Genomic DNA, 26,812 nt, shown 5'->3' on the forward strand with positions numbered 1-26,812 from the left:
TGGTTTATTTTAGTAAATTCTATACTTGCAAAGGGTGCTTGATAGACAGCCCTTGCACCCAAATTCCTCCATTAATCCAGTCTTTCGGTGGTTTAATACCTGACAGACGGAGCATGCTGAGTAAAGGCTGGCATCTCATGAACTTTTTTTTAAACTCTTATGTAATGGAAGTAAATTAATCCTTTAATGCCAGGATCTCCTACTACGCACCCCCCACCGCTCACAGTCAGACGCACCGTGACTGACAGAGCACTGGTGCTAACTTCAAGAGTAAGGAAGGAGGATCAGGAAGAATGTGCCACCCAGGTCAAACCTGACCAAAACAGTCTGAGTCAGTACCTCACTGGCGGCCAGTTAATCTCCTCTTTTTTTCAACACACTGGCAAGCACTGGTGCTAGAACAGCCTTCTCACAGTACACTGGGTTTGTACCCATAACCACATATTTGAGCCTGAATTGCACAAGCTACATGACTTTCATGAATCAATTCCGGCTTCAAGCCCAATTGCTGCGGTAAGACTAGAGCGAATGTTTTACAAAAACAGCCATTGAGGATTTAAAATTTTCCAGTAGTAACAAGTCCACCACAATGCTTTGTGATCTAACCCTGAATTTAGAGAACCAGTGCTCCCTGTAAGATGTGTGCTGAGGCGGCCACCCAAGAGAGGTTCAAATGCCCAGCAGATTAGCAAAGTTCCCAGCACAATGTATACTGGTGGCACACATCTGCACAGGCCTTAGTGCACAAAACAAAATTTATTCTGCATACAGACAGGGAAAATTACAGGGAATACTGCAGAAGCCTGCTTTTTTTTAGCACTTCAGTATTTTCTTGGACAAAAAGCTAGTATAGTCTGCAGCATTATACATACAACTTTTCCCATACATGCTTGGAAACTGGCAAGACTGAATAAGACAGAAAACGAGGCTGTAAGTACCTGTATGAGAAAGTCTGTACTTTTTTTTTTTGTAATTAAGAACAGTGCAATGAAAGATAAACGGGTTTCTCCATGCTACTCCAATCTCAAGCTGCACAGGAAAAATATTTAGTGGACATCTACTAAGACAACAAAACAGTTACCTTTCAGTGTATACAAGTGAAGAGTGATAAGACTTGTTAAAACAATCTTGGATAGAAGTATGACCTGTGTTTATAATTGCAACCATGCTCACGCATATCATGCAGAACACATAACACTCTGTGTGTGTGGGGAGGGGGGGGGAACAACACCCCCCTCCAAAGGCATATACACACCAACCACATGTAATGCATACAACTGTCTACCACCACCACCCAAAGTTCTCCAGATGATAGTAGGGATTAGGGATGTTAACTGTGTAAACGTGTAACCACTGCAGTTGCACGTTTACTTGGGGGGGGCAGGGGCTTTAAGCCAGCTCGCCCGGAGCACAAGCTACTGCCTGCCCCTCGCCCCCACACTGCTGCCTCTGTGGAAGGCAGCAGGGGGAGGAGGGACAGGCAGCTTCAAGGGAGCCGACTCCCTACGGGCACCAGCTCTCACCTCTCCCCGCTTCTTGCTGTCTCTGACCCAGAGGCAGTGGGGAAGGGGAAGTTGCATGCAATCGTTATGATTAACCAATAAGCCCAGGCTGACTGGTTACGCGTGTAAATGACTACATGCTAACATGCCTAGTAGACAGACAACAAAAATAAGAATCAGGTGTTTTAATAATGGCATATGCAAATCCAGGAAGGTTTTTTATGTTGCTGTTTTATATAACTGTCTAGTGCGGCAGCTGCTCCGGCATGAAAGAGGTTAAACCAGGCTGCACAAAGCCCCAGCATATCAGGGGCTGGCAGCCAATCAAGTGGAGGCTTGAAAACAGCCAATCAAAGCCAGACTGAGCCCTATAAGAAGGCAGCTGCAAGGCTGAAAGAAGCTCAGTCACTCCCAGGGGGGGAAAGGAAGCAGCACTAGGACAGAGCAGTGCTGGGCAGGGTCTGAAGAGACGGGGAGAGCTCTAGGCTAACAACTGCCAGACTAGGGCCTTGACACAAAGGGCAGAGAAGGTGCTGGGGCTACGAGGAAGTGGCCCAGGGAAGCAGGCAGTAGCAGAGAGTTGGTGAAAGGCAAGAGGTGGCTTCCTCTAGAGCATGGGTTCCCAAACTGGGTGTGTGGGAAGAAATTCCGGGAGGGGGGAGGAGAGGTGACCCAGCCTCCCCTCCTCCCCCATCAAGTTTTGCTGCCCAGTTCAGTTCCTTTTTTCCTTTTTTGCTCAACAAGTTAACCAATTAACTTGGAAGTTAACCAATTAAACGAGATTTTACCTCCATAATTTAAGCACAATGTGAGTTTGTTATTGCGTGAAGGGATGAAGCCACCAATTATAAGAGTTAATTTGTATTCCATACTGATTACCATGCTGCAAGAGCTGGCTTGGACTTCTCTCACTGTGAGGAGAAAAACCTGTCAAACCTTCGTAGCAAATACATCCTTCTGATGATGCCATAGATGCTATTAGCATTGACCAAAGAATAATTTGCCAGCCTGCTCCTACACCTGGAATGTGTACAAAAGAGCTGCACTACAAGACAGGTCCACGAATGGTGTCAGCTGAAGTTTATATTTCTTAGCCATTTGGGATCTGAAGGGGATTCCATTATTCTGCTTTTTTTAAAATATGCGTATTACACAGGCATGCACCCTAAGGGCTAGGGAGTCATCGGGGGGTTGTTGGAATGAATTTGGGATGACCGAATGGCTGGAACAGATTAATAGATGTTAAGGCCAGAGGGGATTTGAGACTCTTCCCACATATCCTGCGTAACAAGTCATGAACCTCAGAGTCGTTGCTCTGAGCCCAACGACATGTACTAGACTGAAGTCTCCCTCTACAAATGCATCTAAATCTTGACTTGAAACATCAAGAGATGGAAAATCCACCACTCCCTGTTGGAGTTTGTCCCAGTGGTTAATCATCCTGACTGATAAAAATTAGTGACTCATTTCTAACTTGAATTTGTATGCCTTTCGTGCCAGCCTTTGGTTCTTGTTAACCTGATTAAGGAGTCCGTTAGTCCCTGATATTTCCTCCCTGGGGAGACACTTGACACCATAATCAAGTGTCTTCTTTTTGATAAGCTCAACAGATTGAGCTCTTCTCACTGCAGGACATTTTAGAGGTGACTGTCCACACACACACGCCCTGTGGATGTGAACACGACAAGGAGACCCCCGTGTTTCACAGTCCAGTAGTAAAAGATGTTATGTGTTTTCCTACAATGGTCATCCACGCAAGGGAAGGATGATCTTCGAGACCAGGCACCAGAATAGAATCTGGACTCCATTCCAGACTCTGCCAAGGATTTCCTGAGTTACCCTAGGCAAGGATGACTGAGGGGCAAAGTTTTCAAAAGCACCTAAGGGATCTAGGTGCACAAACCCCATGGATTTCCATGAGACTTGCATTCCTAAATCCCTGAGCATATTGAAAATCTTTCCCATCACCTGTGTCTCTATTTCCCCATCCATAAATGTCTTCCAGCCTCATCGCAGCGCTGTGAAGGTGAATACAATTTGGTTCCTAGTAACAGGCTTCTCAGAGGGAAGGGGCATCAGAATTACTATTAAGGGCATTAAAATAAGCTCCATCAATATCAGTTTCATTACTTACACTGGGACCAAGGGAAGCAGAAAACTACCCTGCACCCTCTGCCATCACCTCTTCTCTCTACACATGCTGCAAATTAGAACCTCCAGCAGAAGGCCATGTGAGGGCTGAATGGAAGTTGAGGAAGCCTGCACTACAAGAACGCTACTTCCTACAGAGAGGGAAGGAAACCACGCAGACTCAAGGGGCCTGCAGGCAGAAACTCTCTTATTTTATAGAACTATATTTACGTATTATATATCTACTCTATAGTTAGGCTCAGTCGTCAGAGATGGAAAAGTGTCCTGGGCCCCCTCTACATTACAAGGCCAACCACATTCCTGCAACCAGGCCATGGCTCACTTCCACAGATCTGATCACCAGGCATGTGGTGTACCCAGGGGGCACCATTTCGCATCTCATAACCACACAGTGCCTGTGCATTTCAGGGCATTCGGTCATAACCTGGCCAGCTCCCCCCCATACCAGGCGAGCACGTGCATGCAAGATACACACAACATCTGGGCAATGCACTGGAGTATACAACTACACCGAGAGTGGAGAGAAGGGCACTTCAGTTAATCCAGTGGCACAGACATAGCTGGAGGAACTTGGTATTACAGCCTAAGAGGATTTACTATACAGCAAGGAGACACGTGGCATAAATACCCAGAGTAAGTAACAGTTATGCTAGCCACCCTATGTGATGACACAGCCCAAAGCACTAACTAGGAACAAACTCAACAACAAAGTTGTATCATCTCAATGGGGCCTCAGCTCCCTTAAGAGAAGGAAGTTGTCCCAGCAGAGAAGATATTGCAGGGCGATAGAATCCAATTACACGTCTATGTGCACACTCTTCGCATGGACCCACCTCGCGGCCAGTGCGAAGTTTTGATTTGAAACAATGAAACCATTTTCCTCTTTAAATAATCCACCCCAAAGCTAATACATGTCCTCCCTCCCCCTGCCCTGAATGTCACTTCGCACTTGAGAGCGTAGTTGGATGTTTGTTTGGATTTATTCTTCTTGACATTAGTGCAGAAAAGCCTTCCCTGTTTTGTTTCCCTTTTCTGAGCGGGGGGGTGGGGGGGGGCCTTTAATGACGATGTCTGGGTGTCCTTTCCTGCAGCACAGCTGAGGAGGGGGTCAAGTGTGTGACACCGTCATCATGGGGAACCAACAAGCGAATTATAAACTGTGTCAATCCGAGTTAATGCAAAGCTGTAATCCTCTTTAACAAGAGATCAAATCAGTGCCATGAGTTATGTTCATTCTGTAATCTGATAAGAAAGAGAGTGAGTCTCTAATAAAAGAGTAATGAGAACCCTTAATGACGCTGTTAAAAGGTAGCACCAGTTAAAATATTGCTCTTGCTCCAACTGATTATATCAATGTTGCATATTTGGCCAGTCTTGTTTCACCCCTCAGAACAGCCTATGTCTTCTTGAGAGATAAGAAGGTTTGGGCCAAGCATCCATATCTTTAAGGAACGGCTTTGGGCAAGTTTTCAAACTTCCAGCAGTGATATACTTGACTAAGACAGTACCATTATTAGAAACACTGAGGCAAGTGGCTTGGTTTTTCACAACATACGTATTACTAGAAGATTTACCTGGCGTTGTTCAGGTCCTTAACTCAATTTCTTTTTGGTTTTTGGGAAATAAAATGAAAAACGTCTACGCCTCATTTAAATCATTGCTCTGGGGTGAGATTGGGAGGAGGGGTTCAGGATGCAGGCTGCCCTGGGGAGAGAGGACAACCCCAGCCCTCTGTCACCACAGCTGCTTGGGGCCAGGTGAAAAGCGGGCACAACCAGGGAGGGGTGCATGTCCACATATATACATATTCAGGAACGCACACACCAACCCTGCAATAACAATATTAATAAAAATGCATAATATAAACAATCCTACTAATGAAGGGCCCAATCCTGGAAGTGTTTACTCCTGAGGGTATGTCAATAGCACAATTGGGCCTAATAACTCTGGGTAGTCACCCCTCACAAAAACCACATATTTCAGGTAAGTGCCTCCAGTCCTGAATTGTAATCTCTAGTCATCTGTAAAAAGCCAGTTACTTACCTTTCAGTGGGAGCTGGGTCCCTAACCACTTAGTCTTCCTCAAGGGGATGCATGGCCAAGTGATTAGGGCACTATTCTGGGATTTGGGAGGCCCGGGCTCAATTCCATGCTATGCCACAGACTGCCTGTGTGACCCTGGGAAAGTCACTTAGCCATTCTTGTTTCTCTGCTCCCCATCAGTAGAATGGGGATTTATAATCCTTCAGGGATGTGGCGATAGTACATCAGGTGAGGAGGTCAGACAAGCACTTAAAACTGGGATTTGTACACCTATGTGAAGATACTATCAATACATTTAAATCTTAAATCTAAATCTATACACACACATGCACACCCTAAAAGATCTATTTAAAAGACTCACCTTTCCAATAGTAATAACACCACCAAGCAGGGGTTTAAAATATCAAAGGTCAGAGGCCATCAGTGTACCATATATTACCACATAATGTATGGGAATACGAGGTTAAACAGCTATGTCCATGTTTTGGGTGCACGAAAAAGTGGCAAGCTGAAGATTAATTGCCTGCATGAATTCTATTATTCCAAGCAGAGGCGAGAATAGGGAGGAATGTGGCAGTGATGTTGACAAAGCACTTTAAGAGGCTGTATTGTATTTGTACATTTCTTTTCGAAGATCCAGGACACAAAACAAAATTCCCTCTTGTTCTGGTGCTTACCATTCAGGAGTCACCGTTTATCCCTTTCCTTGCACACTGGCCAGCAGGAGACCAGGAGCTTGTCTACATGAACGATTAGTTCACGGCACACTGGAGCGTGACTCTATCCTGTACCAGCTTGCCATGTACTGACTGTCCACATAGAGCCTCTGACGTACTTTTGTTAATGTGCTTTGACCCAATCCTGTTTCTAAGAGGCAGAGAAGATTCTAAATTGAGAACTAAACACTGATGAGAACTAAACACTGGTGTAGCCACATGCACAAGGTTATTTCTTGTCAAAGGGATTGGCTCTTTGTCACAGAAAATTTGGCTGACACACAACGAGGCCTGGACTTTTATTTACATCATTCTAGATCAGAGGCGGGCAAGATATGGCCCACAGGCAGGCTCCTTGCCTGCTGCAGCCCCAAACTGCTCAAAGTGGCTGGCTGCTGCATGTGCCTCTCTGCACTGAGTGCTGGGGGGGGAGGGGGAGAGCACAATACTTCGTATAATACCCCCGCCCCCCCAGCCCAAACATCGCAGTTCCTATTAGCCAGATGACTGAGTTTTGGGCAGGGACAGCACATGATGATTCCCACCCACCTCCCCACCCCCGGTACGCAGCACAGAGAGGTACATGGAGCAGCCACTGTAAGTTTCCTGGGGCTACGGCAGGCAGGGAGCCTGCCTGAGGATCCCACTGGGCAGCTGGACAGGAGCAGCCTAGGTAAGTTCCTCCCTCTGGCATCCCAACTCCTCCCACACTCCAACTTCCTGCTCCAGGTCACCACCCAAACCCTCTGCACCCACCCCAGGTCACAATCTCCTCCCTGACCCTGCACCTCCTGCCCTACAACCCTTCCTCTGGTCAGAATCCTCTCCTGCACCCATAACCCCTCTCGGACCCTGTAGCCCAATCCCCTGCCCCAAGTCACAACCCCCTCCTTCACCCAAACTCCCTCTCAGACCCCAGCCCCTCCTCCTGCACTCCAATCCTCTATCCAGAGCTTCCTTCTGCACTCAACCTCTGTCCCAGACCCCTCACCCTCTAGTGCGGCCCACTTACCAAAATCTTGGGAGTGCCCTCCATCAAAAATTATTGCCCACCCCTGTTTTAGATGCTCCTTTACAAGGCACGTGGGATGTAAGCACAATTCACCTGTATATAGAAGCAGAAGTCTTACATTTTAGGCCCCTTTACATTGTCTGAGTGGTGTCAAGTGACCTACATGTAAATTTAACTAGTTCAGATCCTCCCTATATCTTCCTTTAGGCTTAAAAACTTGTTTCTGGTTTAAAACTTTCCAGACTACAATATATGGTGGCATAGGGTCTCATTTACTCTGGGATCATGCCTTTGGACAGCTGAGTAATTTAGTGATTCGCACTAGCAAACAATAAAATTACCCGTTACTACCATCTGTTATTTTTACTTTTCCCTTGCTCAAGCCTAGAGTTGTCTTTCCTGTTTTAAATTCACTCACAGTTTAAATTGGATGCTGAGTTCTCTCATCCTTTCCTCAACTGTTGTCTAACATTGCTACATGCTGCTACACAGCTCTAGGGTATGCTCACACGGCAAAAAAATAAAAATAAAAAGACTGACAAAAGTGTATCTCAGCGCCTAGGGCTACAGGCCTGAGTTCACACTATTGCGCTAAAAAAAAAATCACGCCAGCGGGGCAGCCAGCAACAGACGCTAGGCTTCCTGGGTCCCAGTCCAGCACCCATCTGCACTGCCTCTGTGTACATTTTGAATGTATAATCATGCTAGACTGTTGTGTGCTGTAGAAGCATGGCAAATTTGCTGGAAAACCCCACTCTGGCAACTGACTGTGGGTGACAAGCTGGCGCGCTGGCTTTTGGTATGGCTAGAAACACAGTTGAGTAACTTAAATGCCATTAAAAAGTACACAATGCCCAAAGTGGATGATAAACTTAATGACAGAAATAACTTCACAGTCAGACAGCCAGCTGCAGCAGCTGCTGCTCACATTCCTGCCAGAGAAAGAACCTGTAAAACATGCAAGCAATGGAATAACCCGCAGTAAGTGGTGAAAGCCCCCAGGAGATGCTTTCAGTAAACCAAATGTCAAACACTCTCTCCCCCTACCACAATGATAACTGTGTTGACACAGCGTAACACAGATAACATCCTATCAGCTGTCATAGCTTCTGAGGGTTGCTGGACCCCATGTAGCTTATTGGGGAAGCAAGGTGCCTCTCTGAAAAGTAGTGGGGGAGGGTAACGGAGGCCAATAAAGCATGCAGCAGTTCAGACAGGCTATTGGTGCTCTGAACCACTCTGTTATCCAGCCTGTTCCTGGGCATTTAGCATTGGCATGGCACCGTGTTTGGAACACACACAACTGCTGCATTCTGACAAAGAGGCAGCAATGTCACCTAAGGGCCGAGCTAACGCATTATGACAATTCCCATGTTCTTATAATCAGCCCTTTTATTTTAGACTTACACACACAAACATACACGTAAGTTGAGGGATCTTTCGTTTCAGGGGCATGGGGGTGTGTGCATGACTAACCTATAGGAAAATATATATACACACACTAACATGCACGCAGATATTACACACACACACACACACACACCACACACAAGGAAAAACATCCCCAGCCTCATTTAAAATTCCCAGTGCATAAGTCACAGTCAGTCAACTGGAGATAATACTGGGATAGAGAAATATTAGAATCCAACATATTATTATGCACAAGGTGTATACCAGTTCTTACGGGTTTTTTCCTATCATGCCACCCGCTAACTACAAGAAAATATGATAAATAAAGACATAGGTAGTGAGAGAAGTACATTACAAGAAAAGGTTTGCATAGGCAGAATAGAGACTAGTTCAGGGACATGTTTATGCTGAGGATTGACTTTTGCAAGTTAAAAGCAAGAGGTGCTGCTTTTCCAAGGTTTATAGAAATATATGGATTTTAATATCTCCTATATGCTATCCTTTGGAGCTATCCCAAAAAGCAAAGCACCCAATCCCAGTACTGTAAGCGTATCTTTACTGATAATGCCAACGCTAGCACTGGAATGCAAATCATGATCTGCATCAATACAAGTAGTACATAGGTGCACCGGTCCATCAAAACCCACAAGTGTTCATGTCTCCCCTAGTCCTCATGCAGCTCTCTTCACCTCTAGCCACCTCTCACAAACCCACAGGGGAATGCATTTTAAAAAGGTCATCGGAAAACAACAGAAGAATGCAAAATAACCTACGAAAAGCAAGTCGCCTACGTTGTCTCTGTGACAAGGTGAGCAACTTACTACCAAATAGTCAAGAGATGGAGAATTTCCTGCCATAAAATCAAGCTTAAAAGTTAAAATAAACCAAGCATCTACCCTTCTCTGTACAGAAAAGTCATTAAGATGGAAGAAGAGGCAGCCCAGGTTCTATGAAATGAGCCTTCTTCAGGCTGACCTGTAGATCAAGGAATTGGAACACATTCCCTTTTATTGTACGCCAAGAGAAGAGTCAGACTCTAGAATTTTCTTCCAGACAGAATCTAGCAATGACCAAATTTTGGCCAAAAGACTGTGATTGTTCCACCACAGTGCAGAGCCTGTCACGGAGATCAAAGCAGGTGTTACTCCTGCAATAAGTCATGACAGGCGTCCCTTCCAGAGTCACCCAGAAACTTGAGCAGCATAGAATGAAGCCAGTAAGAGTTTCTGGGCAAGGTAGCAAGGCATGAGTGCATTACACCCATGCTGCCTGCTGGCAGCCAGCAAACTTGTGAAGATGCCAAATGCCATCTACAAAGTAGTAAATCAACCTGGAGGCCACCCACAACGACCACGATTCCCTCTGTAAAGCAGCATAATCCATGTTCCTCCGCATCATTTGTGCTTACACTTTCCAAGTGATGCGAGCGGGAGAGAGGAGCAGAAGGTTTCACCCTAGGGACTCACTACTACACAAAACTCACTTAAGATTGGTCACATCCAGAAAGCCTTGTGAATGCACCGCTCAGTTATTTTTTCAGAAGGCCAAGGAAGGAATTGAAACATGGAGAACATAAGAATGTTATGGTCCATTTAGCCCAGTATCCTGTCTGCTGACAGTGGCCGATACCAGATGCCCCAGAGGGAGGGACCACAACAGGTAATCCTCATGTGACCCCTCCCCTGTCACCCATTTACAGACAAACAGTGGCTAGGGACACCATTCCTACCCATCCTGGCTAACAGCCATTGATGGACCTAACCTTCATGAATCTATCTAGCTCTTATTTGAACCCTGTTGAAGTCTTAGCCTTCACCACATCCTCTGGCAAGGAGTTCCACAGGATGACTGCACGGAGTGAAGAAAACTTCCTTTTGGAGATTTAAAACTCGAGTGTTGCACAAAGGCAATAATTCTTTCTGGAAAGTACAGTGGACATACATCACTCTAAACATCCCTTACCTGAAAACCTCTTACCCCAAACTGTATTAGGTCTCCCATTGTGCATGATTTGCAGAGAAAGAGCCTCCTACATGTTTATCCAAACAACCAGTCACCCTGTTCAGATAAATGGGGTCCTAAATGTGTTTAAAATAGAGCAATATTCAACTTCTTTATCAGCCACCCCAAAGCAGCCCTTTCCAGGTCACTCGTGGCTCTTATTGGTACCTCTCCAGACTCCTGAACTCTTTGACTGTTACTCCCACAATTCTGTCCAAAAGGATATGGATGAGAAGCAGCACAAGCATGATTGCCATATTCCAGACCGATGAGTGTACAACTCATGTCCACAAGCTTCAGATGAGTGTACAAAAAAAACCTTCCTTTTCGTCAGGGTGGTAAACACTGAAATAAATTGCCTAGGGAGGTTGTAGAATCTCCATCACTGGAGATATTTAAGATATGTTAGATAGACATCTATCAGGGATGATTTAGATGGTGCTCGGTCCTGCCATAAGGGTAAGGGAGTGGACTTGATGACCTCCCAAGGTCCCTTCCAGTTCTGTGATTCTAATTGTTCAGATTAAATGCATATCCGATGAACCTGAAGAAAAGTGTCTTTCAAGTACCACATATACATCCATTGGTAAATTAAGCCCACTTCCTTCCCACAAAAAAAACTCTTAACATTCAATAAATAATTCAGGAATTTGCATTTTATAGAAATCACTTTAAAAAAAAAAAGTAACTCTCAAGCTGTCAAGCTCATAGTTACACTCTTTCCCTTTACTAATAAACATGTTAGGGATCCTAGCACTTTATACAGACATTTTTATTATTTAAATAGGAATAAACAATAGATCTCAATTAGATCTTTTAAGTGAATTTCCTTCTGTTGGTATTACCTCTAATTAAGAGCTGCACTGACAGCATTTATAGTATGTAAAACTCACAAGACTACAGCCGGTCCCTGAGTTGCAAACGGTCGACTTAAGACCGTTCGCAGCTACAACCAAAGCTGTCGTAAATGGCGGACCCCAAGTTATGAACGCGATCCACGCTTACGAACAGCGCGGTCACATATAACTCTCTGGGGTCCGACTTATGAATGAACTGAGTTACGACCAATTGCTTGGTCGGTAACTGGTTCGTAAGTCGGGAAGAGGCTGTACAGTGTATCACTCTCCACTCCTGCAGAAAAGGGCCTGTTTGGTTTTTTTCACCTGGGATTACAGCCAATGGACACGGAAGAATTTGGCTCTATTGCCATAGTTGTGCCCCAAAATTAAGAGATTTCAAAATCTGGGGGATTTTTAAAGCAGGAATCATGGAGTCAGCATCGAGATTTATAGAAACATCTCATTTGGTTTTACTGTAATTACAGAAGTGAGCGCTCAGCTAGATTGCACAGACAGACATGGGCCAAGACATCCAAGCTCTGATGCCAGTGACAAATGGTTAACTGATAAGAAGAAATGGGGAGGACGACAATCTGAAAAACAGGTCAATAACATGCTGTCTTGAAGCCATTTGAGAAACATAATTAATCTATTACTCACCTGGCATCATCATTCATTGTGCAGTGGTCAATAGGTGCCATGAAGCTCACCAGTTTGCTATGGACATGATACCTGAACAAGGGAGGAAAGAAACAGACAGCACATTAGTAACTATTAAAGAAAAGGAAATGTCATTCCCTGCTCAGAAATGTCCCACTCCCCAACAAGGAAATGCTGGCTTCACTGTTGGCTAGTGCTTAAAGACTCCCTATGTACAGCTGGTAATTTTATTGCTCTTCCAAAGAAGAAGGAAAAAAATGTCAGATGATAACTTGCCACATGGTTCATGAGCAATAACAAACAAACCACTTCTTAATCACAGCCGAAAGCGCAATACAACAGCGTCCTTAAGCAGCTATTTGCACCTGAACTTTATCCCTAGACAGAAAAGACTGAGGCATCCAAGACGCCACGTGCACCTTCTTCCACTAACGGTGTCTTTGTCACTCGTCAATACTGGTGTCCAAAGAAAAAGCCATCGGTGGAAGCACGGTTAGATGACTAGCGGCTTTCCCACAATACTAGTCTCCCATCCAGCCAAGACTGAGGCTCCATTGGGCTAGCTGCTACATAAACATAGTAAGAGAGAACCCTTCTCCTGAACAATTTCCAGTTTAAAAAGACAAAACAGACAAAGGGGGAGGCAACAACAGAGGCACGGAAAGGACTTGCCCAAGGTCATACAGTGGCGGAGCTTCCAACTCCAGTTAACTGTCCACTAGAACAAGCTGCCTCCCAGAGATACACCACCCCTGTGAGTGCTCAATCCCCAGTTTGTTTTTCCCAGTAGGTCAGAAGCTTACAAAAGCCTGTCCATCCCGCCTGCTCTGGGATGTGCGCAATAAAATCTAAACAGGCTACAGAGACACTCAGAACCAACCACTGGTTTTAAACCCTTTGTCTTTTGAGCAGGAGATTCCAACCCAATAGTTTTCTGTGTAAGCTATTTTGCTGGCTGCCTGCATCATTTGTATTCCTACACCTTGATGAACAGCCATCGAAAGAATTCACAAACCACCTATCCACTTGGGCATCTTTGCACTCCTTTTTGTTCTTGTATCCAGGGCCATTCCCTGGAGAGCATTTTAGCTGCATGAATATCACCAAACAGCTTTTCATGCAAATAACCACACTCACCCTTGAACATGGACCTTTGTGCACAAACACGGGTCTTTGTCATTCCTAACAGAACCAACCACTTGCTTATCATGCGGCAGAGTCATCCAACCAGAGAGCAGAAAGATTACCGTGACTTAGGGCAAACATATGCCACAGACAACAAAAAAAATCAGTAGGATGAAATAAGTTAACAAATTTCATTCTATAGGGTCACTTAAGTGATATTGGTCCAAATCGCAGTATGGTCCAAATCGCATTGGTCCAAATCGCAGTACGTTCAGGGATAATTTGTAAATTGGAAAAAAGGGCTTAATTACGCCAATAAATTGTCCACCATTAATTGTTTGCCCAGCTCTAGTTTCTCTCATACTTTTAAAATGTGAGCTTCCAAAACCCCAGCTTATCAGATATAAAGTATTAAAAGAGACACAGTGAGACATCCCAATTCATGGTTGCAAAATTATTCCATGAGAAGCAGAAATATACATCTCATAGATATCCACCCCAGGAATCTATATGGTCTAATGGGTTAGGGAAGGGATTCAGGAGACAGGATTCCTGGGTTTGCTTTCCACCAAGAGTCACTATGTGACCATAGGCAATTCTCACCTCACCCTCTGGTACCTCAGTTTCTCCATCTGTTAAATAGAGATAGCTCTCATCTTCCTCAGTGGTAAAAGGCCTGAGGCATCTACAAGTGCTTTGAGAAACCTAGATAGCATTTTATGCTTACACAGTGCCCTTCGTCCAAACAAGAGGTAGCATAATGATACTGGATTACAATGACATGTGATAGCAATTAATCTTTATTGCTTCCACATCACATTTCACACCCAGATCTCCAAGTGCTTTACAAAAGATAAGTGACATTTATCCACGTTCTGTAGAGGAGGAAGCTGATGTGAAGGTTAAGTGAATCACTCAAGGTGAGACACACACACAGTGTGTCCCAGTAGCAGAGCCAAAAATTGAAGCCCCCCTCCTTCCCAGTTGCCAACCCGGTCTACCAGACTGCCCTGGAAAGATGATAGGATTTAATTGTGTATTAATTACATACATCAGCAAATAATAGACAGAAATAAGAAAATAGTTAATATTTTCTTCCTGTGTCAGTGCAACTCACTGAAAAAGATAGCTAACAAGTAACAAAGCCACGAATGTGGACGTATTTCTGATCTCTCAGGAATAAATTCCTGGTTCACACTCAGAGAAACTTGCCCTATTATTTCTAAAGGTTTCTGAATCTGACTCAGTTATGTGATGTTGTCAGTGGTTTTGACTGAATCATGAATATATCCAATTATGTGTGATGCTGACAGAAAAGAATATTGATAGTCAATAATTACAGGGTTTTCAGGCCAACAAAGTAGCTCTTCCTTCTTTTAATAAATTATCTTTTGACATCTATCTTAAAAATGGTTATGCCAGGCTTGACCCACGCTGACTCCACTGACTTTCTATCAGATGTCATCTAAACTCAAGATTTATAGTTTACTCACAAAGGGGTAGTTAATGTTGCAGATTTTTCAAGAAACAGTTCAGCTTTCTAGCTTGTCTTCATGCCACAAAAAACTCTCCCTCTACAATTCAGTCACTTTGAACTCAGGGAGAGTAACGCATCTATTCTGCAAAGGGAAACAAAGCCCCGCTCTTCCCCATACTTTTCATTCTAACCCCACAATCTGGAAGACTTTGCAAATCAAACATCAGAAGGAGAAGATCACAAAAATTTGTGATTTTGGGCCAAATTTGCAAAAGAATTTAAGTGCCTAAAAATGCAGATAGGTGTTCTTATAAGTTCCATTAGCCACCTAACTCCCACTGAAAGTCTATCACAGGTGTCTAACACAGGCATTTTGTAATCTCCCATACATACCTATCCACATCTTTTGCCACTAGAATATTTTTGTAAATTTTGACCTAAAGGATTTCAGAGCACAAGTCCTATTAACTTTCATTTGGACTCGTGCTCCTCAATATCTTATGCACTTCTGAAAGCCTCTCCCTAACACTTTTATGCCCAATGAAACATTCTTGTATGGACTGATTTGGGCAATTTCCACTCCAATTATATCCAACTGATTGCAAGATCTAGGTTCATTAAGAGTTCCCTCCTTCCGAACAGGTATGTCTCAGAGCAACATCCTCTACTTTGCAGTGACAAAACAAATCTAGCAAATCTTTTTGGTGCCAAAGGCAGGGCAGGTTACAATGGGTGCAAAGAGCTAATTTTCTGTAGTTGGAAGAAGCTGCCACTCACCGGATTTTCCTTCCTTTGCTGGCTTTTCGGTCCACTTTCTTCTGAATTTTGTTTCGTAACTTCTGGATGGCCAGCCACTGCCTAGGGAATCCAAAGTGGTGGTTATGTATCATTGCTAGGGCTGTTTTATCATGCCGGTTTTTAGGAAGACGATGACAATGGTAAAAACAGAAATACAATTTTAAAACATCAAATGCATTGTTCTTTGGCCAAAACCGGGTACTCTAAACCCAAATAACTGTGGCACTGTCCCTCTCCCAAGCCCTGTTTGGAACTCCAAGGCAAGAGAATGCTGCCCTAACTTTCATTAGCAAACACCAGTCTTCCCGAGGACGAATACATAGGTACAATTGGGAGAGCACAGGAAATGTTAGCGATGAAGGGCTTACATACAGATGACCATGAACTCTGGCAGATCTCAGAGGCTGAAGCTTCAGTCATTCTTTGGAAGACAGATAAACCTGCCTGGTCTTGATGCAATGATCAATATTCAGTGGGAATTCACGTCCCATGTGCAAGAAAAAGTCAGAGAGAGTACAATCTGGCCCTAAGTTTTTATTCTGCCTTGGCTATGGATAATTTTTTCTTAAAAAAATAAATAATAATAATAATCTTTAGAATTCAAAAGATTTTCTTCTTCAAAAATAAATGTTGAGGCCTGTAAAAAAAGCCTTAAAGGTGTACTGCTTTTGTTTCAACAGCTATTAGGAGTTCTATTTTGTATAAAGAAAGCATGCAGTAGAATAGATTGTCTACCTATCTTCATTTATCATAAGCAATATATGCAGTTGGTTCTTTAAGTGGGAAGGGTCAAACTAACTTTATAAACAGATTTAACATTATACAGCAGTTCCATTTGAATTAGTTTCCTTCCAGGCTTTCAGAAAGCATATATAAAATGACAAGAAAGTGTTTTTTTCCCCATAACCAGTAACTACAGCAACTGGCAAATCCCCTGCTAAAAATCATTGCATAGTGTCAAGTGCATTTCTTGTTAAAAAAAAAAAAAAAAAAAAAAGGAACACAACATGCAAATTACGAAAGTGCTGCTTATTTCTCAACACTGTTTAGAAGGGAGGGTTCAATTGCTCATACAGAATTTGCCCAAGTCAAAGTAGTTTTTATGGCTACTAGTTACTTTTTTTGGGAGGGGGGAGGGAAGGGGGAGGAAAAGAAACAAGCGTCATCTTACCTAATTTATACAAAAAAAACTCAATATCAGGGGAAAAAATCTAGCAAAATCCAATTACCGCAATCTTAATATAATCTTAATTACTGTAATCTATTTTATTGTAAAGTCAGATAAATGTACAATGTAATCACCACTTAAATGTAATTTTGGTTATACCACATTAAATTATTGTGAATAGCTTTCCATAATATTCCAGACATACACAAAATAAATTTGACCTACTGTTCTAAAATTCAAGTAATATTTCACAGGGATAAAATTTATTTTGCTAACACAAAATTTCATAAAGCATTTTCCCTTTCTCCCCCCCATACACATACATTCCTGGATCATTTTCCAGTGGAGAATTTTATTCTAGCCTTTTCAGTTTTACTTTCTTTTTATGCTTTTAAAATTATGGCTTGTGGTTCTTTAAATGTATACTGTTCGTGAAGCAGTATGTGGAATTTTCTGCATTTTCTAACTACAGAATTAGAGTAAGTAGTAAGAGCTTCCCCTCAAAGCATACATTTTATTTTTGGTGCACAACATTCCTGCATGGAGCTTTAATTGTACTTCACCTTTAAAATAAAACAGCAGGGAAGATACACACATGGGAACCGCACTAATATGCCAACTTTGATTCTTTACATGACAAATCAGAGCTCCTAATCGGATGCCAAATTTCACCAGTCGCTAAATCTAGAGCACATCTGTCAAGCTACAGTTAGATTCTTCTCCTCACACTCGGAGTCAGAAAGTAGAGACAGGAAAACCTGGTCTTGAAAGCAAGAAAGAGTGCAAGGGGCAGTGAAAAGAAATAAGTCTGGCTGCAAGAGGAATAATGCTTTCAGGCATCGTCTTTAAGCCATTACTTATTATTGGGGTGATTTAGTTGGTTTATTTATTGCCATTCTTCTAGGTGCTGCACCAACAACTGAATCTGACTGTTCCAAAGTTTGCTAAAAGGCAGTACAAGCACTGCTGCTCTTACCTAACATACTAACTCCCAGAAGCATTTCCCATTCCAGCATATCCCAGTTGTCTCCGTCCGTCCTTCCCAGCCCTAATCAAACCCCCATGCCACTCCAATTTTGGGCAAAACAAGGGGGGGGCCTTGCCATATGGCTTGAAGACCAGCCAATACAAATTCTGGCAATGAGCCCCAGAACCATAAAGACCTCACTGAGAATATGCTGCCTAGCTGATATTGAACCATTCCTTTTAACCAGCCACCATTCCTTTTGTTGTTATGCCCAACTTTTCCTGAGGAAGTTAATGGCAAAAACATACAGAAACAGGAGGGGGAACTTTGGGGAATTTCTGCACTTATGGAATCGAAGTGACTGTGGGGTGAAGCTGGTTAACACTTACCTGCCCATCGCCACCTGATCGTTGGGGTCCAGTGAACTGGTTTTCCGTTCTATGAGTTCCCGAAGAAGCTAAAAGAGGGATGAGAATAACCAAATGTAAAATCACAGTCAATGGAGGTCAGCATGGAGTGTGAGACTTTCAAAGGAGCCTAAGGAAGATAGGTGGAATTTGTGTGCCTCATGACACTTTTTTAGGGAAGGTTGGAGGGAGGGGGAGAAACACTGTCCAAATACCAAAAGATATTATTGTTTTCTTAGCCCCAACTAGCTCTAAAAGACAGCAGGAAATCTGAGTGACATGGCGGAAACTGCTCTGAAAACAGTAAAATCAATAAAACAAAACCCAGTGGCAAAAGAGCAGATGAGTCCATATTAACCCCTTCTTTAGGAAAGAAAAAAAAACACCCATGACTGGAGCTTATAACGGAATGCCATTAGGAAGACTTATTGTGCTACAGTTAATTTCAGATGGATCAATGACTAGTGCAGCATTCCCTTCATCATTTTATGATTAGTTTCGCCCGCCCCATCTGTATCAACTGAGAAGGTCAAGCAGATATAGAAAGAAAGGATGCTTGTAGCAAACTGGATCAAACACTCATTTCTCTCCAATGGGACAATGAACTAGTGATATTAAGTTTACATGAGCAGAATGGTCTTGAATCAGCCAGTGCTGGCCAGTAACTGAAAACACAAAGTCGTCTTTCAGAATTCAGCACCATTTCTTAGGGGAGCTAAATAGTGGAATAGGCTGAAGACTGCAGGTACTCTTACAATGCAAACAGTAGAGTCCTAGCTGGTGTACGAAAATGCAACTCATGGGTAGTGTCATACAAAAATCAGAAAAATATGTAAAAACATGTCCAAGTCAGGGAGTTTATGTCTACACAAATACATTAAATTTTTATTTTGTCTAGTCCCATTGTAAATATTGTTCTTACGGTCTTGAATGGAACTGCACCCACTTACAGAATTTGGTCCAATATGCCAAGCAATCTCCCTTGGACTCCTCTTCCCTCCATGAGAGCAGTATATTGCAACTCCTGGCTATACAGTGCCTCCCATAATTACACTTAGCAGTGATCCAGGAGGTGGTTCCACTGTCTGAACTGAAAGGATGATATTGAGTAGCTTTTTAGTTTAAGATTCAAGTGGACCTGAAGAAAGAGTGGTAACTCCGCAACAAAGTAATATGCTTAGATCCTTCCACACAGCCTTGGCCAAAAGGAAGCATTAAAAACAAATATGGCCGCTCTTTCGCCATCAGAGCCAGCAGGGGGTGTGGCTCACCTAGTTCTTTGATCTCTGGGAGGCAGAAAAGGGGCAGACTTTTCAGAGGTTATGCAGAATTACAGTCACTACTTTCATTAATGGTGGGTGTTTTGGGGGTAATATGCCTGGAGCTGCAATGATCCCTCTGTCCCACAGTCCACACTTTCCTCTACTAATATTAAAACAAAGGACCAAAACCTACACAAAATAAAGAGCCACAGCCTGGTAAGGCAAACCCACTTGCTCTGAGAATGGGCATGATAGTAGCATGCTTTACAGACCATTTACAGATGCTAAAACAGGCTTTCCAAACTCCGGGGGAAAGGTGTGTGTCTTCCTACAAGCAGTAGAGTGTCATATGCAGCAGTTTGGGATGCCTGACCAATGTATGTTTAGCGTCACAAGCCACACATTCATTACATGTTGTATAGCTCTCATATAGAACAAACATAAATGCAATAAGACGTCTAAAGTTGCAGACATCTCAAAAGATCGCCATTTCGTTCATGGCCAATGTGAAGTACCAAGTCACCGAAGAGGAAATAGGATCAGACTTTAACAGTTGCAGCTCATTTCTACTAGCTTCCTCTCTTTTCCCCATAGAGACAGATGTCACCACCTTTAATATGATTTAAGAGATTGTCAAACAAGGTAGGGTGTGGGGGAAGGGGGCTCCTTCTAAAAATCTCTAAAGTTAACCAGAAAGGAAACAAGAGTATGTCTACACTACAAAGTTAATTCGAACTAACAGATGTTAGTTCGAATTAACTTTGATAGGCGCTACACTAGCGCTCCACTAGTTCGAACTTAATTCGAACTAGCGGAGCACTTAGTTCGAACTAGGTAAACCTCATTTCACGAGGACTAACGCCTAGTTCGAACTTACTAGTTCGAACTAAGGGCTGTGTATCCCTTTAATTCAAACTAGTGGGAGGCTAGCCCTTCCCAGCTTGCCCTGCTGGCCACTCTGGCCAACACCAGGCAAACTCTACTGCCCCCCTCCCGGCTCCAGAGCCCTTAAAGGGCCACGGGCTGGCTACAGCGTTTGTGCCAGTTGCAAGGCTGCCAGCACCGTGCCAGCAGACCCTGCACCTGACACCCCATGAGCCAGCCACCCGATGCCCCCCAGCCCTCCCCCTCTTCCCGGGACCAGCCTGTCGGCTCCCAGGAGCCTGCCCGGGGACGCAAGAGGAGGGCGCCCGCGTGGTCTAGTGCGGAGATCGTGGATCTCATCCAGGTTTGGGGGGAAGCCTCCAATGTCCACGATCTCCGCACTAGCCTCAGGAACGCGGCCGTCTACAGCTGCATAGCTGCAGCCAGAGGCCACCACCGAAGCAGGGAGCAGGTCCGCTGCAAGATTAAAGACCTGCGGCAGTCCTACTCCCGGGACTGCCTGCCAGGGGCCGACGCGGAGGCCTGCCTCCACTTTCTGGCTCTGGACCGCATCCTGGGGGCTCATGCCGTCCCTGCCCCCCAGGTGGTGATTGACCCCGGGGCAGAGGGACCACTCCCTGACACGGAGGAGGAGGAGGACACCGAGAGCTAGGAGCCTGGCGGCAGCCTTCCCAGGACCCAGGACCCCCGAGGCACCCCACTGAGCCGCTCGCCTGTGTCATCCAAGGCCGGGGAGGCCTCCACATGTGAGTACCATCATGCTCCCCTTATGTGTACGGGGGACTGGGGGAGAGGGAGCCCAGGGACCGTGCGCCTGGGCCTTGCCCACCACGGAGCAGCAGCTGGGTGTCATGCAGGGGCCCTGGCCTTGCAGAGGGGGGCTGGGTTTCACCCACCTGGGCCCCAGGGAGAATTGACCGCTGCTCTTGTTTCACCACAGCCGCAGCACCTGGGCCTGCAGGGCGCACCACCCCGCCTGCAGCAGCCGCCCATGCCCGGGCCAGCAGGAGAGCCAGGAACCAAGAGGACTACCAGCGGCGGCACCTCCGCTTCCTGGATCACCAGCTCCGCATCCAGGACCACTGGGTCCAGGACGACCTTCGGCTGTGCCAGAGGAGCTTGGAGGTGCTGGAGGAGCAGGGCCGTGCCCTCAGAAGCCACATCCAGAGCCTCCTCGACCGGTTCCCGCTTCCTCCTGCTCCTGCTCCCCCCGCAGTCCCCGTCCCTCCTGCCCCAACCTCCACACCCATTCCCCCCCGAGGCCCCTGCACCCGCAGTGCTGCAATACGGGAGAGGCATGCTGACCCCCACCCCCGAGCTTTCCATTCCTTTCCTCCCTTTCCTCCCCTTCCAACTCCCTCCTCCCAGGTTTCCCCCTCCTCTCTCCCACCCTCACTCCTCCGTCCCCCCACCCCACTTATGTTAAATAAAAAGAGATGTTGTTTGCCAAAACAGGTGTCTTTGACATTAGGAAGGGTGGTTAGGAAGGGGAAAGGGAAAGGGAGGGAGGGTGGAAGAAGGCCCCAGTGGGGTATGCAGGGAGAGTTCAGTCCTCCTCCTCCTCTACCAGGAAGCTCTCCTGCAGGACTTCCCGGATCCGGACGGCCCCCCGGTGGGCTTCCCAGACAGCGGCGGTGCGGGGCTGAGCGTAGTGGCCAGCCATGCGGTCAGCCTCAGCCATCCAGGCTGGCAGGAAAGCCTCCCCCTTTCTCTCACACAAATTGTGCAGCATAGAACATGCTGCCACTACAGGAGGTATCTTGTGCTCGGCGAGGTCCAGATGGGTGAGGAGGCATCGAAAGCGGGCTTTCAGTCGCCCGAAGGCCCCCTCCACCACGATGCGGGCCCTGGTGAGCCTGGCATTGAAGGCCTGGCGGGAGGGATTGAGGTGCCCCGTGTAGGGCTTCATCAGCCACGGCTGTAGGGGGTAGGTAGCATCCCCCACCAGGCAGACGGGCATGTCCACGTCCCCGACCCTGATGTGGCGGTCGGGGAAGAAGGTCCCGGCCTGCAGCCTCTGGCACATGGAGGAGTTGCGGTACACCCATGCGTCGTGTGCCTTGCCGGACCAGCCCACATTAATGTCCATGAACTGTCCCCGGTGGTCACACACGGCCTGCAGGATCACGGAGAAGTACCCCTTGCGCTTGACGTACCAGGAGGCCTGGTGTTCCAGGGCACGGATGGGGATGTGCGTCCCGTCAATGGCCCCCCCGCAGTTGGGGAAGCCCAGGGCGCCGAAGCCCTGGATGACGGCATCCGGGTCGGGGAGGCAGACCACCCTGCGGAGCAGCACCCGGTTGATGGCCCTGACCACCTGCGGAGAGACACAGCAAAGCGCGAATCAGTGGGGCGCCCGGGTGGCTGGGAGTGTTCGTGCCCTGGCAGTACCCCGTGCCCTACTCCCGGAAGCAACCCCCCCCCCCCCCCCCGGGCGGCTTGTAATATGGCCGGGAGAGACCGGTGCGGGGCACTTTCACCTCCTCCCTCCCCCCCCCTTTTTCCCTGGGGCGGCCCATCCCCTCCTTGCAGCCCCCCTCCCGGTCCAGTGGCCGATGAGTGCCGTACCTGCATGAGCACTGCTCCGACGGTGGATCTCCCCATGCCGAACTGGTTCCCGACAGATCGGTAGCTGTCCGGCGTGGAGAGCTTCCAGAGGGTGATGCCACACACTTCTGGAGGGGGATGGCGGGCCTCATGCGAGTGTCCCTTCTGCGCAGGGCAGGGGTGAGCCACTTGCAGAGCTCCAGGAAGGTGTCCCTCCTCATCCTGAAATTCTGGGTCCACTGTCGGTCTTCCCCAGCGCTGCAGGACGATGCGGTCCCACCAGTCGCTGCTGGTGTCCAGACGCCAGATGCGGCGGGGCATGCCGGCGTCTGGGCGCCGCTGCGGCTCCTCCACGGCCCTCAGGCGGAGAGGCAGGGGGCTGACGTGCACCAGGTGGTGCCAGGCAGCCTCCAGCCATTGCTGGCAGGCTTGCAGCAGCAAGTCCAGAAAGTGCACCAGAAGGTGCAGGGCGAGCTCTGGCTCCATGTTGCCAGCTGCGGCGGCGTCCCCGAAAGGAAGCACCGACACAGACAGGCACAGAGACCAACGCTTTGCTGTCCCTCGGCGAGGTTGGCAAACAAGCGGAAAAGCTGAGAACCGGCTGTCCAGGGGGGTCCCTTTAAGCACGAGCCTCAGATAGCCTCAGACAGCAGCCACACAAAGCAACTACTGACCTGATGCCCTGCCAGAACTGGTTTCAGCCGCCCTTAAATGCGCCCCTGCGTCCAATCAGTGTGGACGCGCTAGTTCGAATTAGCAAAACGCTAATTCGAACTAGTTTTTAGTTCTAGATGCGTTAGTTGGAATTAGCTTAGTTCGAATTAGCGCTGTAGTGTAGACATACCCCAAGAAATGGTGTTAAAATGAAAGTCTTAATCATTTATTATCGTTTCAAGTGCTTTAACTCTTTCACTTTTCTGTACTTTTAATAAAAAGTTAAAAGGCATTTTAATGGTGGATTTACCAGGATACTCAACAGGGTGAGGTTTCAATATGCCAAACCCCAGACCCTGTTTAATGACAGTGACTGGCTTATGTTAAAACCTCTGGTCCACATATTTCACCTAAATCAATACAAACAAGTCCCATCTCAAATGGCATTCGATGCACAAAAGAAACTGAGGACTCGCATAGTCTTTTTGCCTTTTGCAAAGCAGTGCATCCCCCACCTTGTTCTCCTGCACAGCAAGCAGCTGCAGGCTAGTGGCCAAATGAGGTTCCATAGCAATCATTAAAAAGATTTCCACAGATTTCAATCAGTGGCCCTTGGTGGGGAGCAGTCTCAGTGCTGCCCTGCCCAAAGGATTACATGCAGGCAAGGTGAGAGAATGAGTACAAACCTGACCCCCAACGGGCAGCCAGAACTCTGGGGACAAGAATTGTGAGACCATGATGCAATGCCAAATAGTTGATGCTCCTTCTCAGTACACACGCCCTTTCACCTCCAAACAACTGCCATTTACAACAGCCAGCCTCCAGTGCGCTTCTGTACCCCAAATCCAACACAGCTGTGACATTACACTCCAACGTAATGCTCAAACTCTGCTCTATATAAGAAATTACTGCATTGTGTGGATTCTAACAATATGGCCAAATCACTGAAATACGCAAGTGAAAATGAAGAGAGACAGAAAGAAGAAAAATTGATATAAATAGACTCGGCAGAATCTGATTTTTATTTTTATATAATTTTGGTGAATATTAATGCATGTTTATTTTTAACATTTTTATATCAATTGTAACCACAGTGGAAAATTATGGGGGGTAGTCACACATTATTTAATGACAGCAGATATGGAAATTCAAAAAGTTTAAACTTGGTAACCATTAAACACAAATTTTGTCAACTTAAACATGTCAAAATATGCAAAGCAAATTGTCAAATCAAATTCTAACAAGTTCTCAAGCAGCATTTTTCTTACTTTGTCCATTCATGAATTTCTACCATCATCATCATCATCATCATCAGAAATATTTTTGCATCTGTTTGTATGTATACAATGGAAAAAATGTTTGCCAACATTTATCTATAAATAGCTCTTGAGGGTTCTTTTTTCTTTTAAACAAAGTAGAGACTTCAACAACAAAAGGAAGATTTATACATCCCCCACCTTCAAAAGTCATACATTTTATTGAAAAAGAGAAAAGACAACTCAAGCATAATTAAGAACACCTCCCATGATGTTTTTTCATTTGCTTATTTTGGAAAATTATTACTGCAGCAATTACATTTAAAAATGCAGCGACCAGAGGCCACTGGTTTATTATCACTAGAAAACAGCAAGCTATTTCTCTGCCCTGTTTATCTGATTGATTCCCAACATCTTTCTGGCACACAATCTATCAGTTTATCTCTCCCACTTCATCACAGTCACTTCTGGCAGCTAAATACAAGATCCAAATCCAGTGTTACACAGACATACGACACAGTAAACCTATGTAACACTGCTACTCTGTAAACGGCTGCCCTTAAGGCTAAGCAAAAATGGGATCTTGGTTTCTAGTCAATATTCTGTCAGAAGCAAGGTGGGAGGGAGTGTTTCAAAAGCAGGAAGAAATTGTGTGGCTACGTTCCAGTGGTTTCTTGCAATTCTAGCAATGTCGCGTTTACCCTCCCCTCTTTTCTTGGTTCTTTGACATAAATGCATAGGAAAAGCTACTGGGTAGGGCTGGCAGACCCTGGGATACTGCAGCCCAATGATGCAATCAGCAAATTTAAAGAATAAAAGGCAGTTTTCCTGTTCTATTCCTTTTCCGTTTACTACTATGAAAATTCCCAATTCCTTTCTCTGGAACACTAGCCACTTATCCACAGCATGGAAAATAGTTATCTGAGCACTGTCCTTTCCAGCACGGAGAGGTATAAATAACTGCATTGATACAAAACTTAGGAGCGGCACAGTTTAGTGCACAGACAGTGAGTTAAGCAACCTGATCCAGTCCCAACTCTGATGCCAATTCACTGCACCACCTTGGGAAAGTCACCTGATCTCTTTGTACCTCAGGTTTCCCCCACATACAAGCTGGGAATATACACCCTAACTATATCACAAGGCCATTGGTGTTAAGACTACCTTGGTTTGCATTGCAGGGCACTGGCCCTCGGGAGATGATCTACCTCACCAGTAAGAAGAGAACTGCTGAAGCCCTGTTATGCACATTAACAGTATCTACCCCTAAGACATTATCTATCTATATTTTCAAGAGTGTCTGTCTGTAAGTCCATTTGCTCAAAAACTCCTCCTAAACAGTAAGAACTAAAGCTACAAAATTTGGGATGCAGCTTCCTCTTCTCCTAACTTAAAGCAAAGTCAGGGTCTGGTTGTGCCAAGACAACTGGAAGCCCTGGGAAAAGGACTGTTTTCCATTACATGCAAAGGGAGGGGCTGCTGTTCGGAGGGACAGGATATGAGAGTGGTCACTGGAGGCAGCGAGCCTACAAGGAAGAACTATTTTGCAGAGCGACCATGGGGGTTAGCCATACCACCAAGGGAGTGGCCAACAGGGCTGGGGTTCTGCCATCTTGCCTTTAAGCACACCAGTAAGTAGTCCACCTGCCCCAAACCTTTCCCCCCCTCCCCCCTCAGCTCTTGGCCACAGCACCAGGGGTAGAGTGGGAGGGGTGTGAAGAACAGGGCCTGGGTGAGCTGGCATGGGAGGGAGAACAGGCCCCTGGCAGGCTGGGGAGGTGCAGAGGAGGAGTGAGGGGAAAGAGAGGGAAACATGGTCCCAGGTGGGTTGGGGTGGACCTGGGAGAGGAAAACAGGCCCCGGGTAGGCAGAAGGTCTGGAGGGGGGACAGAACATACGCCTGGCCCCCAGCCTTCTGCACCTCCTCCCCAT

The 26,812-nt window shown here is 45.9% G+C and overlaps 1 protein-coding gene across 2 annotated transcripts in view; it reads right to left on the reverse strand.

Moving 5' to 3' along the window:
* The window catches only part of AATF (apoptosis antagonizing transcription factor), a 108,081-nt gene that overhangs the window by 16,038 nt on the left and 65,231 nt on the right, over positions 1-26,812 (reverse strand). For both annotated transcript variants that reach the window (XM_075904776.2, XM_075904775.2), the window contains 3 exons: positions 18,259-18,326; positions 15,714-15,794; positions 12,335-12,406 (listed from right to left, as the gene is read on the reverse strand). In XM_075904776.2, coding sequence (XP_075760891.2) covers positions 12,335-12,406; positions 15,714-15,794; positions 18,259-18,326 — 221 coding nt within the window. The remainder of the gene's footprint in view (positions 1-12,334; positions 12,407-15,713; positions 15,795-18,258; positions 18,327-26,812) is intronic.

Source organism: Pelodiscus sinensis, chromosome 21, assembly GCF_052426305.1.
Source record: "Pelodiscus sinensis isolate ZL-2025 chromosome 21, ASM5242630v1, whole genome shotgun sequence".
NCBI classification, from domain to species: domain Eukaryota; kingdom Metazoa; phylum Chordata; order Testudines; family Trionychidae; genus Pelodiscus; species Pelodiscus sinensis.